Source organism: Apteryx rowi, unplaced genomic scaffold (assembly GCF_003343035.1).
Source record: "Apteryx rowi isolate R43461 unplaced genomic scaffold, aptRow1 scaffold_125, whole genome shotgun sequence".
NCBI lineage: Eukaryota > Metazoa > Chordata > Aves > Apterygiformes > Apterygidae > Apteryx > Apteryx rowi.
In genome coordinates, this window is record NW_020447475.1 from 1,377,524 (window position 1) to 1,392,127 (window position 14,604).

The window sequence follows — 14,604 nt, forward strand, 5'->3', positions numbered from 1 at the left end:
TATTCTCTGTGTCTATTTTAACACTAACTTATGTTCCATGTTTCTATGTAATTAAGGTATCCTATCTTAAGCAAAGCTGACATACCAAGACACTGCATCAAGAACACACTATATGTAATTATACTTTATTCCCTTGTTATTAGTTCCAGGTGAACGATCCCACTTTTGAGCATCAGCAGTGAACAGAATTTGTTCATCTACAGTAGATGAAGCTTACAGAAAAGCAATACAGTTCAGTATGATTTGTTTTGGACTCTGGTATAGATACCTGCACTTTAAATAAGAAACCCAGTGCTATGAACTTCATCCATAARGAGAACATTCTTTGACATAAAACAAGGTGCACAGACTGCAGGAGACAAAAAGGGTTTCTATGAAGGACAGCAAGTCTTTTAGGGGTAGATCTACATGTAATTTGGTAAGTAGAAGCAAGCCTGGTCTGCCCGTGCTCCAAGCCAGCCAGACATAAGCCAGCTCCAAATCAGAAATTGTGTAACCATGCTTAGTGCAATGTTAAGTTGAAGTCAATAAGCCATGCTGAAATGAAGTACATTAAGCACAAATGTACAGTGTCTGGACATTTTGAAAAGTGTATTGAACAAAGTTGCTTTAATAAAGTTAAGTAAAGTTGTATTTATAACATTAATTAAACCAATTAAACCAATTTTTTAGAAACATTCACTAACGTTGAGTTTCCAGCTGGAAACACGCAGTCCTTAACCATTCTATCTTTCAGATGTTAAGTGTTTGAAAGTCATGAGAAGCACAGGTTCTTAAACCTGCGAGCATTTCTACTTAGATTCTCAAGCTAGCAAACATTCAGATAGTTTGGTCTCAAAAGTTTTCATTTTGCCATTCATAGGTTTGAGAGAAAACTTAACAGACAATAATTACACTGTTAAATATTCAAATTCTTCAAAGAACAGATGTTTGTGCCAGATTTTACATTCTCCTCTGCAGCATTAAGCATAGACAGTGGTTGGAACAGGTCAATGAACTAGATGAGCTGCTGGTCTATCTGGGTTGCAGCTCTTTCTGCCTGCTGAAGCTGATCTGATTTTTCTAACCCCATTACAAAGAGAACAATTCAGCTGTAAAAAGGTGCCTATTAAAAAGTCATACTGGAAAAGAATGAGTGATTTATAGGTACAAGTTAAACAATGAAGAAATACTTTTTACACTGTGTACGGTCACTGCAGAACTGACAAGCTCAGAGGACCAGAGACTAACATGAAAGCAGGATTTGGAGAATGAAACATGGATAATTAGACATTCGATAACAGTACCTGTAGTTAGGTATGCTTAGTCCAGTAAGCACAAACAAAAGTTTGCTTCAGGCTGTCTGCCAACTTCCATGCCATGCAGAGACTGATTTGGCCTCCCATCCCCTCCTCACATATACAAGAATTGCATTACTGGAAGATCTGTGTAAGTAGAAAAATCACCTTCATGTGAAGCAGACACTATTTTTCACTGCCAGACAGTGGGTTYGGGCATGCATGATCCCTGTGCCAGCAACTCACAGCAGGGGCAAGAGACAGAGGGCAAAGCCCCAAACTGACTTCATACACCCTTTACACCCAGTGGTCAATTCACCTAACCTGCAGCAGAACATCATTTCTTTGCTGGAATCGGACAAAGGCAGATTTACCTCTTCTTCCCCTCAAGCTTATTCACTTTGGTCAAGAAGAAGAAGAAGAAGAAGAGAAAAAGAAAATAAACTATTACTTGGGATTTTTAAAAAGCCAAATAGGCATGCTGCTAAGTAAGCTGGAGTGTGAATTTACAAGGCCCTTAACATTGAGCAACTCACAGAATCACAGAATCACTGAGGTTGGAAGGGACCTCTGGAGATCATCTAGTCCAACCCCCCTGCTCAAGCAGGGTCACCTAGAGCACRTTGCACAGGATTGCATCCAGGYRCGTTTTGAATATCTCCAGAGAAGGAGACTCCACCACCTCTCTGGGCAACCTGTTCCAGTGCTCTGTCACCCTCACAGTGAAAAAGTGAAAAAGTGAAAAAGTGAAAACTCAAGGTAGTTTACTTCAAAGCACATAACAGAAAGCCATGTGGGGAGCCAGGGCAGAGAAGATAGTGCTGGAAAGCCTCAAGCTTCCTTTGTTGCAACGTCGCCCTCAAAGATCTTGCTGTGGGCCAAAGCAGCCCCAAATGCTAGAAACTCCAGAAAAGACTGAGCTTACATTCAGCTCCTTGCCCAAAACTTTGCCTACAGTCAAAATTTCATGCTAACTATTTTGATGACAAGTCAAAGAAGCTGGTAAAGGACAGGCTTAATGTTGTATGGGCTGCTTTTGCTACTCTGGTAAGCTAGCCTAACATAAAAGGCAATATCAGCAAGCAGTATTTATAGGTTGTTAAGTTAGCTACAATAGCACTCTTCTATTACCTGAACATGGTTGAGCATTACTAAAAATAAACAAAACCTAAAGAGAAAGCCATGGAATTGCAAGAAAAACTCTGCTGCTGAGCTCAAGCAAAATCCAAACCCAGATTCAGCGCTCCTTGAAAACAATAGATCATGCTGTTTCTTTAATGAAAAAAAAAAAAAGTTCTATATGTCAGTAATACCCTTCGAATACAAGACAATTCCTATTAATGCTTTCTGTGTGATTATGTTTATTTTAGACTTCTAAAATAACAAGAGCTTAATTTTACATGAGAGGTAAAAGTGATTTCAGTGGGATTTCATATTGGCAAAGGGATCTACTCACAGTTCTCACTGCAAACTTGATCAGAGTTCAAAACTAATTAGTACAACTTCACAATTTATTCAGTTGTTTGTGGATTCCCACCGCCTCCTCTCCCCAGTCCTTTACCTCTGCTACCAGTAACCAGTAAAATTCCACATCCTCATAAATATTCACTCCCATTTATAAAGGCCATGACATCTCTGTCAGGTAAAGACGTCTGCTGTCACATGTATAACTCCTTAACAGACATGAGAGCATTAAGATTTGGGGATTTTTAAAGCACTGGAATTACAAAATTCCTTTTGGCTGTAGTTACGATTATCTTCTCTAATATTTCAATACCTTTTTTCCTAGTTGGCTAATTTACATATTCAAGCAGAAACATGCTTTTAATCACACTGCCACACAGAGCTGTATTTTTAGAGTTTCCAATTTACTTAAAGAGCAAATAGAAAAGGAAAATACTCTAAAGGCAACTCTAGTAAAATTCTGGCATTTTCAGTCCTTTACTACCATCTCTACATATTTTCTGAGTATGAACAAATTAAAAAATATATATGGCTCCTATGACTTTGGCTCCTGTGCAAATTGAAGGCCATGCTTATAGAGACCAGTTCCTGGGAAAGAATTTCTGCCAGATAAAACATACTTTAAAGAAGGAGATACCACTCCCAGGCCTGAAAAGTACAAAATAAGTGGCCAAAGTTCCAGAAGAAAATCTACCATAATGGCTCAAATAAGTTCAGTAATTGCTAGGAAGTAATTCTAGAACATGAGGAGGACATGGCCACTCCAGAAAAGGACAAAAAGTGATTAATTGCTGGGCATACAGAAAAAAACAGGAAGAATTTCAGGAGATATATCAATTACCCAGAATTACAGTGTGATGCTATATCTTCCTTCTACCAGTTCTTGGTCTGTTTTGTATACAATACTGTTCTTTTCACTAAAGTTATGTAAGGATACATAGACCTTCACCATTCTGCCTTTGACAGCTATATGAGTAATACAGCAAAAATGAATGTACTTAATATTGCAATAGGAATAATTTGGCCATAGGTGAATTAAACTTTTATTGCATGCCATTTTGCTTTTCACTACTGTCCAGCACTTAAAAACTTAAAAGTATAATGTATTCTTTGAATGAATATCAGTGCCTTGCAGATCCAGGTCCCAAATAAGAAATGGGAGCAAGACTTTTTTTTAAACAAAATAGTGTTTATTTTTATCCATTAGGAAGCAATGGATCAAGCCAGCTCTAAGTCTTATTAAGAGCACTAAGAAATTTTAAGATACCAGATTCCATAACAGTATTCTCGCCTCCATGCCATACTAACTTCTGTGCCCCTACTAATCCRGGCTTTCAAGTTTTGTTCTACTTAATTAAAAAACATTCCCTATCCCACAGTCATAAAAGAAAATTCTATGCGGTGTTTTATTAACAGACCTTTAGGACGTGCATATTATTCAACCAACTATCCCTTGCTTTCCCTGATGCAAAGAAAAGAGGCTTTCAAATATCAACAGCAAGGTTTAACCATGTTTTCTGTCCAAGTTTTTCTTCAAAGGTCGTTATTCTGCTGCTATAATGACAAGTCAATACATGCAAGCAGTTGCTAAAGAGCATTCAAAAGCAGAATTAGAATGTTTTAAGCCCCTTCATATCAGTGCCAGCAGCTGAACAACACTGACACCCCCAGAAGCTTCCTCACAGTTTCCACTGAGTTACCCTGGCTTCCTTAATAATCTTACTTAGCAGGTAGCATTCATTCTGAATAGTTATTGTCCATTATTTCTTTGTCAGAGGCAATAGAGCCCCTGCGTATCGCACAAGCCAGTTATCTTACTGAGTATTTGGCAGTAGCCAAATTYGCTTTTTTTTTTTACCCTCTCAAATCTATGACAGTTAAAAGCATATCTTCTAGTCTTCTCACATCAAGCACTTAGAAGCCTAATTTTGAAAATATTGGTCTCACACCGATCAGCATTTATCCAGCTAAACAAGACTTCTGCAGATATTATTAAAAAAAGGAAAAAAAGAAAACCCCAAGCTTCTGTGCATTTCAAACACCCGCATCTCAAATAAAAAGGTTTCACTGTTTCCTTTATTTTTGAAAGGCTCTCTCTTGGAAAAGAAAACACATCCAACTTTTCGAACAGATTTGTCTTAGCAGCCTACAATGAAAATTAATGCTGCTCCTAAAGGAGTAGTGGTAGCATAAAGAATATTAAAATTGTATAAACCTGAAAAACAGAGAGATGGTTTCAAACTACAGCAACAAGCTATTATCATGCTGCACCTAAAGAACATATTTAATACCCTAGTCTGTGGGTGGTCCAGGAATTTACACTAAATCTAACTCAGAGAAAGAAAGGCTGGAGCATAAAAAAGCTGATTTTTTTCCTTCATTAAACACTCCTTGAAAAAGTCTGGCCAAGTCCAATAGAAGAGAGCCATTCTCTGCTATTCTCCAGAGTAACAGACAACAGCAAACATCAGAAATTTTAGACCCACTCGCACATATGCAGGAAATCAAAGATTCTGAAGGTAAAAATGTGCTAGCATGTTTACTTTGAAAATCTTTTTGGCAGTGCTTCTACCTTTCCACCAAAACAAAACTTTCCAAAGAGCTGAAAAAATCAGCACAATGAACATGGAATTACACATCCTATATAAAATGTCAACTATGCAGCAACTATGCATTTTATATCCACTGTCCCATACGAACATAAAAGATACTTAAAAGCGGAAACAATAATAACATTTTGTCTAGCTCACAGGAAACAAAATTATACACCTGAGATTAAATACCTTTAATATGCATACTTTCTTCTGAATTGAAAAGAATAATAAATAAAAAGAAGTCAACCATTGGAAAAAGTTGCCCAGAGAGGCTGTCCTTAGAAGCTTTCAAGGCCAGACTGGATAATGGCTTGAACAACTTGGTCTGACCTAGGAGCTGATCCTGCTTTGAGCAGGAGGTTGGACTAGAGATCTCCTGAGGTCCCCTCCAACCTGAATCATCCTAGGATCCTACAGAAAAATTGTGCATGCACTTTCAACATTTAGCTCATATCCTTATTGAATGCTAACTACTATCTTCAAGGCAAACAAAATTCCAAAGTTAGTAAGATAAATAGGTTGAGGTCCATCTACATAAAGTGAAATCATCAGATCATCATCCATCTCTGTCTTGGTACCTTTTGAAGGAACTAGAAAAGATCAAGGATGATCATACAACTATATTGCAGTAAATAGGTCTAAATTCTGACAACTGTAGTTATGACTTTCAGCCCTGCATGCAAACGTACACCGTATTACTTTGCATCAAATTACTCATTATAACCCACTGTTTTAATTATTAGCTGTGTACCAGCTTTTCCTAAAACAAGTCTATCAGTATCCTAGAAACCACATTTAAATGAAATTGTAATGAAAAAATATTTATATTTGGATTTGTGTGTTTGAATTTAGATGGATGTAATTAAAGATAATGCTAAACAGCATTAGAGTAATACTGTACGTGTACATGGAGTATCTTACAAGTTTAAATCTATTTCTTACATAAACTGGAAACTGTCACATCCATTGCAAAATCCACACAAGTTTACAGCCGGTTTTATGTCAACATCCTTTTCTTTGCAAGTAGCCTCTTCCATTAATTTAATGACTTAATTTTTATAACATCATTATTTCCAAGAATAGTGTTGACTCATCTAATAAAGAACTATCAAGATGAACTAGCAGGAGATTACAGGAATTAGGACAGAGAAAAAGTACTAGCCTCTGGAATGAAAACAATGCTTTACAGAAGTAAGATCTTGATTCCCAAAAAAGATATATTCTGTCTCCTACAACCTACCTAATTCCACTGGCTTCACAGAAATTGGATTTAACGTAGTTTAAAAAAAAAGTCCATTTTAAATTTAAAAAAGTAAAATAAACTGGTATATAAAGCCTCTACAATAACTATGCATCATTTATATCATATTTTGAGGATCCAAATGCTACTTAGACTAGGCACTGGCCTACTTCACAGCAATCCTTCTTCTGTACCAACTTTAATAGTTAGTTCTAAAAATAAGCTTAATAAAGCACCATCATAATTTCCACCTTTATCACGTCTTGATGTATGTCACACCAGAACAGTTCAACTAGTAAACAAATGTTTCTAGCCATAAAATCACTTGCAAGTCAAAAACCATAACAACTGCATATACACAGAGTACGTCATGCCAAATGACCATCCACCACTATTATTYATAATATGACACAAAATATGTATCAGATACCTTTATGAGAGACACATCCAAACACTTTGTCTTGAATAGAATGAAAGAGTTAACTGCTAAAGGGCTCTTCAGAATTCTGTTAAAAAAAAGTTTCTCTTGCTAAATTAAACCAAGTCTTTAGCCACATCACCATTTGCTGAGTCTCTGTCCAACATGTTTTAACTATTGGCAATGCATTTAATCCTTCTCTGTTTCCAGAGAAATTCATCTACGAGTCTGGCAAGAAAAAAAGTATTTCAGAACGAATGCCAAAAGGTAATTTATAGAACATCCAATTCTCGGGGCCTACCAAACAAGTTGTGTTACACTGCCTCCCAGTGTACAGCTTCTAGCTGAAGCACAAATAAAAAGGTTGAAGAATCCATTTTAGATATGAAACTACTGGTAATTTCAAAACAAAATTACAACTATGCTAGAGCCTGCTCTCAAAAGCACTTCAGTTGTTTTGAAATTTTCCACAAAGAAATATTGAACCATGGGATTTTATTTCACCATTTCATTTTTAAATAAAAATATTACTAAACTAAACCAAACAAAAAAAACAAGCAAACTCATTTTGCAGAGACTGCTTTTTTATTCTGTACTTGTACAATGTCTTGTAAAAAAGAATCTTGGAATAAACTGGGATTTCCAAATCACAGATAAAACATCATTGATAAAAAACAAGAATTTTGCAGCAGATATAAATTCTCTAGGAAAAGGAGGAAGTATTTCTAGTATTCCATATATAAGATGACCTAAGACAAAGCATCTGGAAGTCAAAAGCAAACATACAAATCTTAACCTCAGTGGGCTTCATATCATCCTAAAACACTAGCACGTAGAGAATCCAATCCTCCAATGCTGAGGATTCAAAATCCTAGTAAAAGGGAAAATATGACCTTTTCAGAATTTTGTATTGGTATAAGTCAACATTTCAAAAAAGGGAAAAAAAAGTTCTTCTCTAGTACCCTATTTTTTTAATCAGTAATAAACACATCAACACTACTAATACTGTCTAATACAGACAGTTACTAAAGATGCTTAAGTTCAGCGTAATCACCATTTCCCGCTCTCTCACAGACCACGAGTATACAGCGTCACAGAGAAGATTAAACAGAACATCTGAAAAAAACTTACAGCTGAAATTTACTGGTAGAAAAAGACAGATGTATTTCCTCACATTTTTAAGATCAGCTTTATTCCTGCTAGCTTTTAAGAAAGTAGCGGGTCATTAAGCTGAAGTACAGCTTGGCTAAGTCTAACTTGGGTTGGTTAATTTATAAGAAAGGTTAGATCTCTGAAACGAAAAGCAAGTCAATCAGACAAAAGTGAGTGAAGGAAATGAATCTTGATTTGCCCATTTGCACAGCATGGAAGAATCAAGAAAGTGCACAAGCTACAATCTAATCTCAAAACACACTGCTTACAAATACACTGTCACAAGCAAAACAGCTGTTTGTAGAATGTTTATAAATTAGCTTTAGACATGCTGGTAATTGCATCCCTTTTCTTTAGGAGAACTAACTAAATAAAAACAAACCAAACTGCAAAAACGAGAGGGAAGGAGGAGAAACACTTACAGCAGTTGGATCCTTCATATGGAGCTGAGTTGCTGTCACTTGTTTGAAACCACCAGGATATCTAGAAAAACAAAACAAACATACAGAATTAAGGCTATATGCTCAAGCGTGATGTTAACACAAATATCACTGTATCTTAAAAAACAGCCTTACTATTATAAGCCYTCAAAAAAGGAAGTTTTCACGAGGCCAACAACTACTTTATATTAGAAGTCTTTTCTGCCAAGTATCTAAGATTGGAACCATTTATAGCTATTTGTAGTTCTTTATTAATTCACTTGAGTACTGAAGGATTATTATTTCACAGGCAGATGGATGTGTTGTTAAATATACCACCTCAGCTATAGAATACAATGGGAGTAAGATATACAAAACTTCAAAATATTCAAGATGATCAACTGACAATCAGACTGGGGCTGATGTACATGAGATAACCATTTTGAATACTACTTATTATTTTCTTAATATTTTAGCCATGCTTTACCATGATTTGGCATATCTACAGCAATAAAACATGACTTCATGTAAATAAAAGTGTAGTGGAAGGTGTCTACCTTTTAAAGGTCTTTGTGATTTGATGAAATTGTGCTAATTCACATTTAAATATATACTTTAAATGATACAGTGGTGCAAGAGATTACACAGATGTCAGATAAAGCTGGGCTTAATTTTAATTTAATTACATTAATAGGAACCAACCTACGTGAATGCAAATAAGCCCAACATCTGTTAAAACATCTCCACATAGGGAGCTACACAGATTTACATACTTATTTTAGCTGTACAATTCCTTTCACTTATTCAAAACCAATCTAGCTACTTACACTAGTGCTTTTCACAAAATACTTGTATGCAAGTTTCAAGTAGTGACAGGGGTGAGGGAGGAAGAAAAATCTGTTAATTTCCATCAACTTTGAACAAGAACTTTTCAGCAATTCTACAAAAGCTTCAGGACTGAAACATCAGTACTAGCAAAATTAGCTCTCTCAACATTGCTTATTCATCTCCCAACTGCATACATTTTAACACTTAGAGATTAATTATATAGTGTTATCGCCATACGAAATAGGAGCAACTGTTTTTATTTGACTTAATTGATTATTCTAATTCCAGCTATAAACAAGTTATGTCTGTCATAATATTGTATTATGCAATATTATTACAATATTATATACATCCATATGTCTTGAAAGTATCTCATTTCTTACTAATTTTAGGAGAAATTTAAATCTCTGAGATCCAACCCTATCAACACTAAGTACATGTTAGTTTTTCTTTCTTTTTTTTCTTATTCTCTGATTCAATCATATGTCAGTTTTGATACTTGCTGTTAAGTATGGTAACATAATTGAAGCTGATGTCTGTATATATCTTAAATGTGCAGTGATGAGAGGAATATCTTTTACTGCTTGGTAAAAAGATAGTCCTGATCTTTGGGTTCCTCTCCACACAAAATAACATGGCTCACCGAATTTGTTAACTCACTCCATTGCTCTGACTTCTTGTGAGTCTGATTATTTACCTAACAATATACACTGCAAAGAAAGGTTTGCATCCTTTTTGAACATCTTAATACACACAAACACAAAACAAAACATGTAAGGAGCTAAACCTTTTGAATCAACACGCTACAAAAGATATTAACTATTAAGAAAACAGAGGATGAATTTTAGTGCTAACTCATTGGAATGTTCATTAAAAAGTGATTTAACACTTACCCACTATGTGAAGAGTATACTTTCTGTTCCCATTTGTTACCAGAAAAGGCAATATGCCTTGTATTTATTATGACAACATGATCTCCACAGTCACCTACAAGATAGAAATTAGTGGAAAATATTAAGAGAACCACAGGAGTAACTAACAAAAATAATAGCTGTAAAATGCACAATACATAAATAATAGCACATACATACACATTTCATAAAGCTCAAATGGAAAGATTGAGCCTTCTGAGTCACTCCATCCAAAATTATACTTAAATACCAACTTCATTATTATTTTTCTTAGGACTCTCAAGTTAGAAGGAAAGTGAAGCAGGTAAAATACCATCAGACTAGATAATTAAACCATTGCAATTATTCACATAAGATCTGTAAGTCTGGCTTACAGGCAAGTGTATTATTTTATTCAACATATTATGTTGCATATGCACCTATACTTCAAAAACTCCGTATAAAAAAAAGTAAAGGTCAATTCTACACATACTTAATGTTGTTGTTTAATTTTGGCTTTCTTATAAAACCTTAACAATGTTTACCAGAAGACTGAATATTCTGGATAAGTAAAATAATTCTACTAAATAATCACAGCCTAGGTCTAAATATAAATAGGAAACAAAGAGATTTCAAGTAAAAGTTAACAGCTGGGCAAAAACATTCTCAGAGTCAAGCAACAGTGAACGTTACAGCAGATACAGATATGTTCAATATTTTTCCTCTTATATCAGCAACTTTCACATCAATAGTTTTTTAAATGCAGAATCTACATTCTAACAGCAATACCTTGCCAGCAGTAGTTACTTCAGCAGACCTTCTTTACCAATAAAATACTAATACAAACTTTACTATCTCAAAAATATCTTTAGAAAAAAGATGTAGTTTTTCATTTTAAAAGTAATCATCTTGATCTTCAGTGCAGGTTTCACATACTATTTAAGTTTTCTGCCCTTTTATAATCTGGTGTTCCTTTACAGCCCTACTCCCAACTACAGTTACACTGCGAGCACAGCAGCACAGCTTCAATTTGTCTTTTGTGATGCAGCCATTCATCATTGGCAGATCCCTCCTAAAAAGAAGTTTGTGTATAGACGAATTTGATAGGGAGCTGAGATCTGATTAGATTTTGTGCATTTTTTGGTTTCTTCTTTAGCTGGGAAGATGACAGAATAGGTGAATCTAAGGTAACTCTTGCCAACGGTTCTCCACTTGAATAAATACTGAATTAACAATTCTGTACACTGATAGACCAGTTACGATCAATAAAGAGCCAACAGAAAAATTACCTGGGATACATACACCCTGCGTGAATAGTGAGTGCAACCTGTTCTCTTTAAAGTAGATCAAGTTTATGTATAACTAAGGTCTCCTTTGAAATTTCAAGTTAATACATTATTCTCCACTTGTTTCTTAAACAGTGTTGCTCCCACCATCTCAGGAATGACTGCACTCAATAGGAAGAAAGTAAAAAAACCTTACTGTATGCAAAAACACAGTCAAATTGCACGCTATTTTTGAAAAACATTCAAAAAATCATGTAAGAAAACTCTTCTTTTAGACTATTTTCACGCCATAATATTGAATTGTTCTTTTATAAAGTATACTTTCTCAACAAATACACAAAAATAAGGCCAGTACATCTTATTATGCTACATACTATTCGTTACATATAGCATATGTTTTGTACCTCCTCAGGTGAAACACTATGTAAGCCACCACGGTAATTCCATTCTATATCAAGAAAAATAATTTTGAAAATGAAGATTTATAAATTTTCAGTAATTCTTACATCACAGTAAAAAACACATGATTCAGGTACATATGTTTTAATCAAGGACTAAATTCTGATCGAAGGTAGGCATCATATTGTCAAATGCTAGCTCACAAGACCGACAACCTACATGCCAAATTTTTCATTTTAAGGCAAGTCTTAACTTTTCTTCTAGCCGTTATAAGCTAACATTGCAAACTAGAATGACACCTGCACCAGATCTGGCTTGCAGGACTCCAGCCTAGTCTTCTCCTTCAAGGATGCAGAGATCAGCTGTTTGAGCAGCAAATACTGCCCAAACAACGTAACAGGTTCACCTGTACTTACTGACAATCCAATATAAAGAACCAGGCTGCCCATATTTTGGCAAATCTGGCTCACTCAGCCACTATTTTTGATGCTGTATTGTCAAGCTGCTCAAAAAGACAGGATGCAAGGGAAAGAGGCAGGGTGGCAAGAAGGAGACATGCTGAAGAAATCTGAAAGTCCAGGTCGAAACTCCACAAATGACAAGTTGTATCACCTCATTTAAGGCATATGGTTCAACAGCATCTAAAATCGTGATACTTCAGAGAACAATGGAAGACTACCCTTAAAACAGAAGGCAAATGTACATAAAATCAAATTTCTTTCCTTTCCTACCCATAGCTTAAATTTAGTTCCCCACACTTTTCAAAACAATAAATGAAACAATGGTTTTGTAGAATAATGATGTCCTTGTACCTAATTAAAAAAAAAATCTGTGTTATTGCATCTAAGGAACTGCTCTCTCATAGATACTAAAATATTTCTTGTTAGTTTGAAATAACTGAATACATCAACCACAAATTCACATATACTCTGCTCTCTTACAGAGTACAAACTGTCTTTTAATAGTAGCAGTCTGTTCAACACCAATATTTGAGATTAATCTCTACTTTCATACTTCGTAAGTATAGTAAATAGGTATAATGCATTTGGTACTGATTTATGGAATGCTTTAGACCAAACAGAGTTATCCTTGAAATAACTTCCCAGGATTTTATAACTTAAAGAATATAAAAGTGAATGACCAAAGATCTTTTCCAGAGGACAATCAAAAACATTTCCTCTCACTGTCTGCTTTAATTTTTAAACAGCCTTAGTCTCCAGTGACATCTTGTGGATAAAAAACATTTTGCGAAAGTAGTATTTGTGTTTTTAAATAATCTTGAGAACACTACATATAATACCTTTTATTTTGAAATTTAGATCAAGATTAATTTTATTATGTACATTCTACATGTAAGAGCAGAAGTTTAATGCTCCATTTGTGTTTCAGCAACATCTCTTGAAAAGTTTGCATGAGCATTACAGCAAATATTTTACCATCAATTTTAGTATTTTGAGTAAGGATCACCTTTTTATTACTTATCACAGGGAGATAGGCACTATGGTAGTACAAATAATACACAAGATCAAAGACAAGGTCTTTACTGCTGAATCTTCCAATTTGGAGATAACCAAAACAATTTTTTCATTTAAACAAAAAGACATCTTTCAACAATGATTACATCTACCATTTGGAAATCACATACAGGTTCCAGGCTTCTCAAGAATACGGGACTTATCTGCATCTTATGCAGAATTAAGAATTGCTCCAGGATTCTGTGGTGTTTTGCAGCTATACGTTGAAAGGTATTATTCAGAACATTTAAACAAGAATCCTGTAATCATTTCATTACGTGTGCTGAAAGTTAAATTTTTATGTTTAAAATAAATGAAAAGAAACACATTTCAAGCTTTTAGGAAAATGGGAGCACAAGTGCATTATAACACAACTATTAAAAGGAAATAAATAAACAAATAAATAATTAGAAATAAGCTTTATACAGGTTGGCAAAAGTGCCAACGTAAGGCTGTAGAGAGGAATAAAGGCTGAAGATGAGAAGGAAAACGGAGACTTCTACAAAGGCTTGAAAAACACAACCTTATAAACCAGGCTTGATTTTAAAACTGAAGTCAGAAGAAACCAGCGAAGGACAGCCCAGTCGCTTCTGTCTACGGCAGTACTCACTCAGCGCGTGATAGATCGGTTTGTGCCTGCCTTCGAGCCTCACCGCGGTCACAGCCGCTATCTTGCCTGGCGGCTGCATCCTCGCGTCCAGCAGGTACCAGGCCCTGGCGAAGGTCGCCCATTGCTGAGGGAACGAGAGCTGGCGCTTAACACAGCGAAACGAGCACGCTGCCACAAGTAAACCCCAACGCATTTTTTTACATATCAAGATATAACAATAAATAAATACTCGATTACACCCTCTCTGAATAAATTTTCAAGGAAAGAGACTATTATATATTGCAATACGTTTAACGTGTCGCACTAACTTGTAAGTGCTTGTAACGTGAACAGTGATAATGGCAGTGTGAAGGTAACTCCGGGCTTTTATTTTTTTTATTTTTTTTGGGGGGGGGGGGTGTCAAAAGCGGAGCTCTTCTGCCGCCGGCCCGAACTGAGGCCCGGCCCCCCCGCGGAGGGCTCAGCTCGCCCTCCGGCCCCGCCGCGCTCCGCGCAGGCCCCGCCGGGACGGGC

The 14,604-nt window shown here is 35.7% G+C and overlaps 2 protein-coding genes across 4 annotated transcripts in view; one reads left to right on the plus strand and one right to left on the minus strand.

Annotated features, from left to right (window-relative positions):
* Positions 1 to 14,299, minus strand: part of MRPL13 (mitochondrial ribosomal protein L13) — a 35,249-nt gene extending 20,950 nt beyond the window's left edge. For all 3 annotated transcript variants that reach the window (XM_026055691.1, XM_026055692.1, XM_026055690.1), the window contains exons 1-3: positions 14,092 to 14,299; positions 10,286 to 10,379; positions 8,568 to 8,628 (exon numbers count right to left, since the gene is read on the minus strand). In XM_026055691.1, coding sequence (XP_025911476.1) covers positions 8,568 to 8,628; positions 10,286 to 10,379; positions 14,092 to 14,284 — 348 coding nt within the window. In that variant the 5' untranslated portion in view covers positions 14,285 to 14,299. The remainder of the gene's footprint in view (positions 1 to 8,567; positions 8,629 to 10,285; positions 10,380 to 14,091) is intronic.
* Positions 14,300 to 14,429: 130 nt separating this feature from the next.
* Positions 14,430 to 14,604, plus strand: part of MTBP (MDM2 binding protein) — a 31,662-nt gene continuing 31,487 nt past the window's right edge. The window contains exon 1 of the mRNA XM_026055684.1: positions 14,430 to 14,435. Within this exon, the coding sequence (XP_025911469.1) occupies positions 14,430 to 14,435 (6 nt within the window). The remainder of the gene's footprint in view (positions 14,436 to 14,604) is intronic.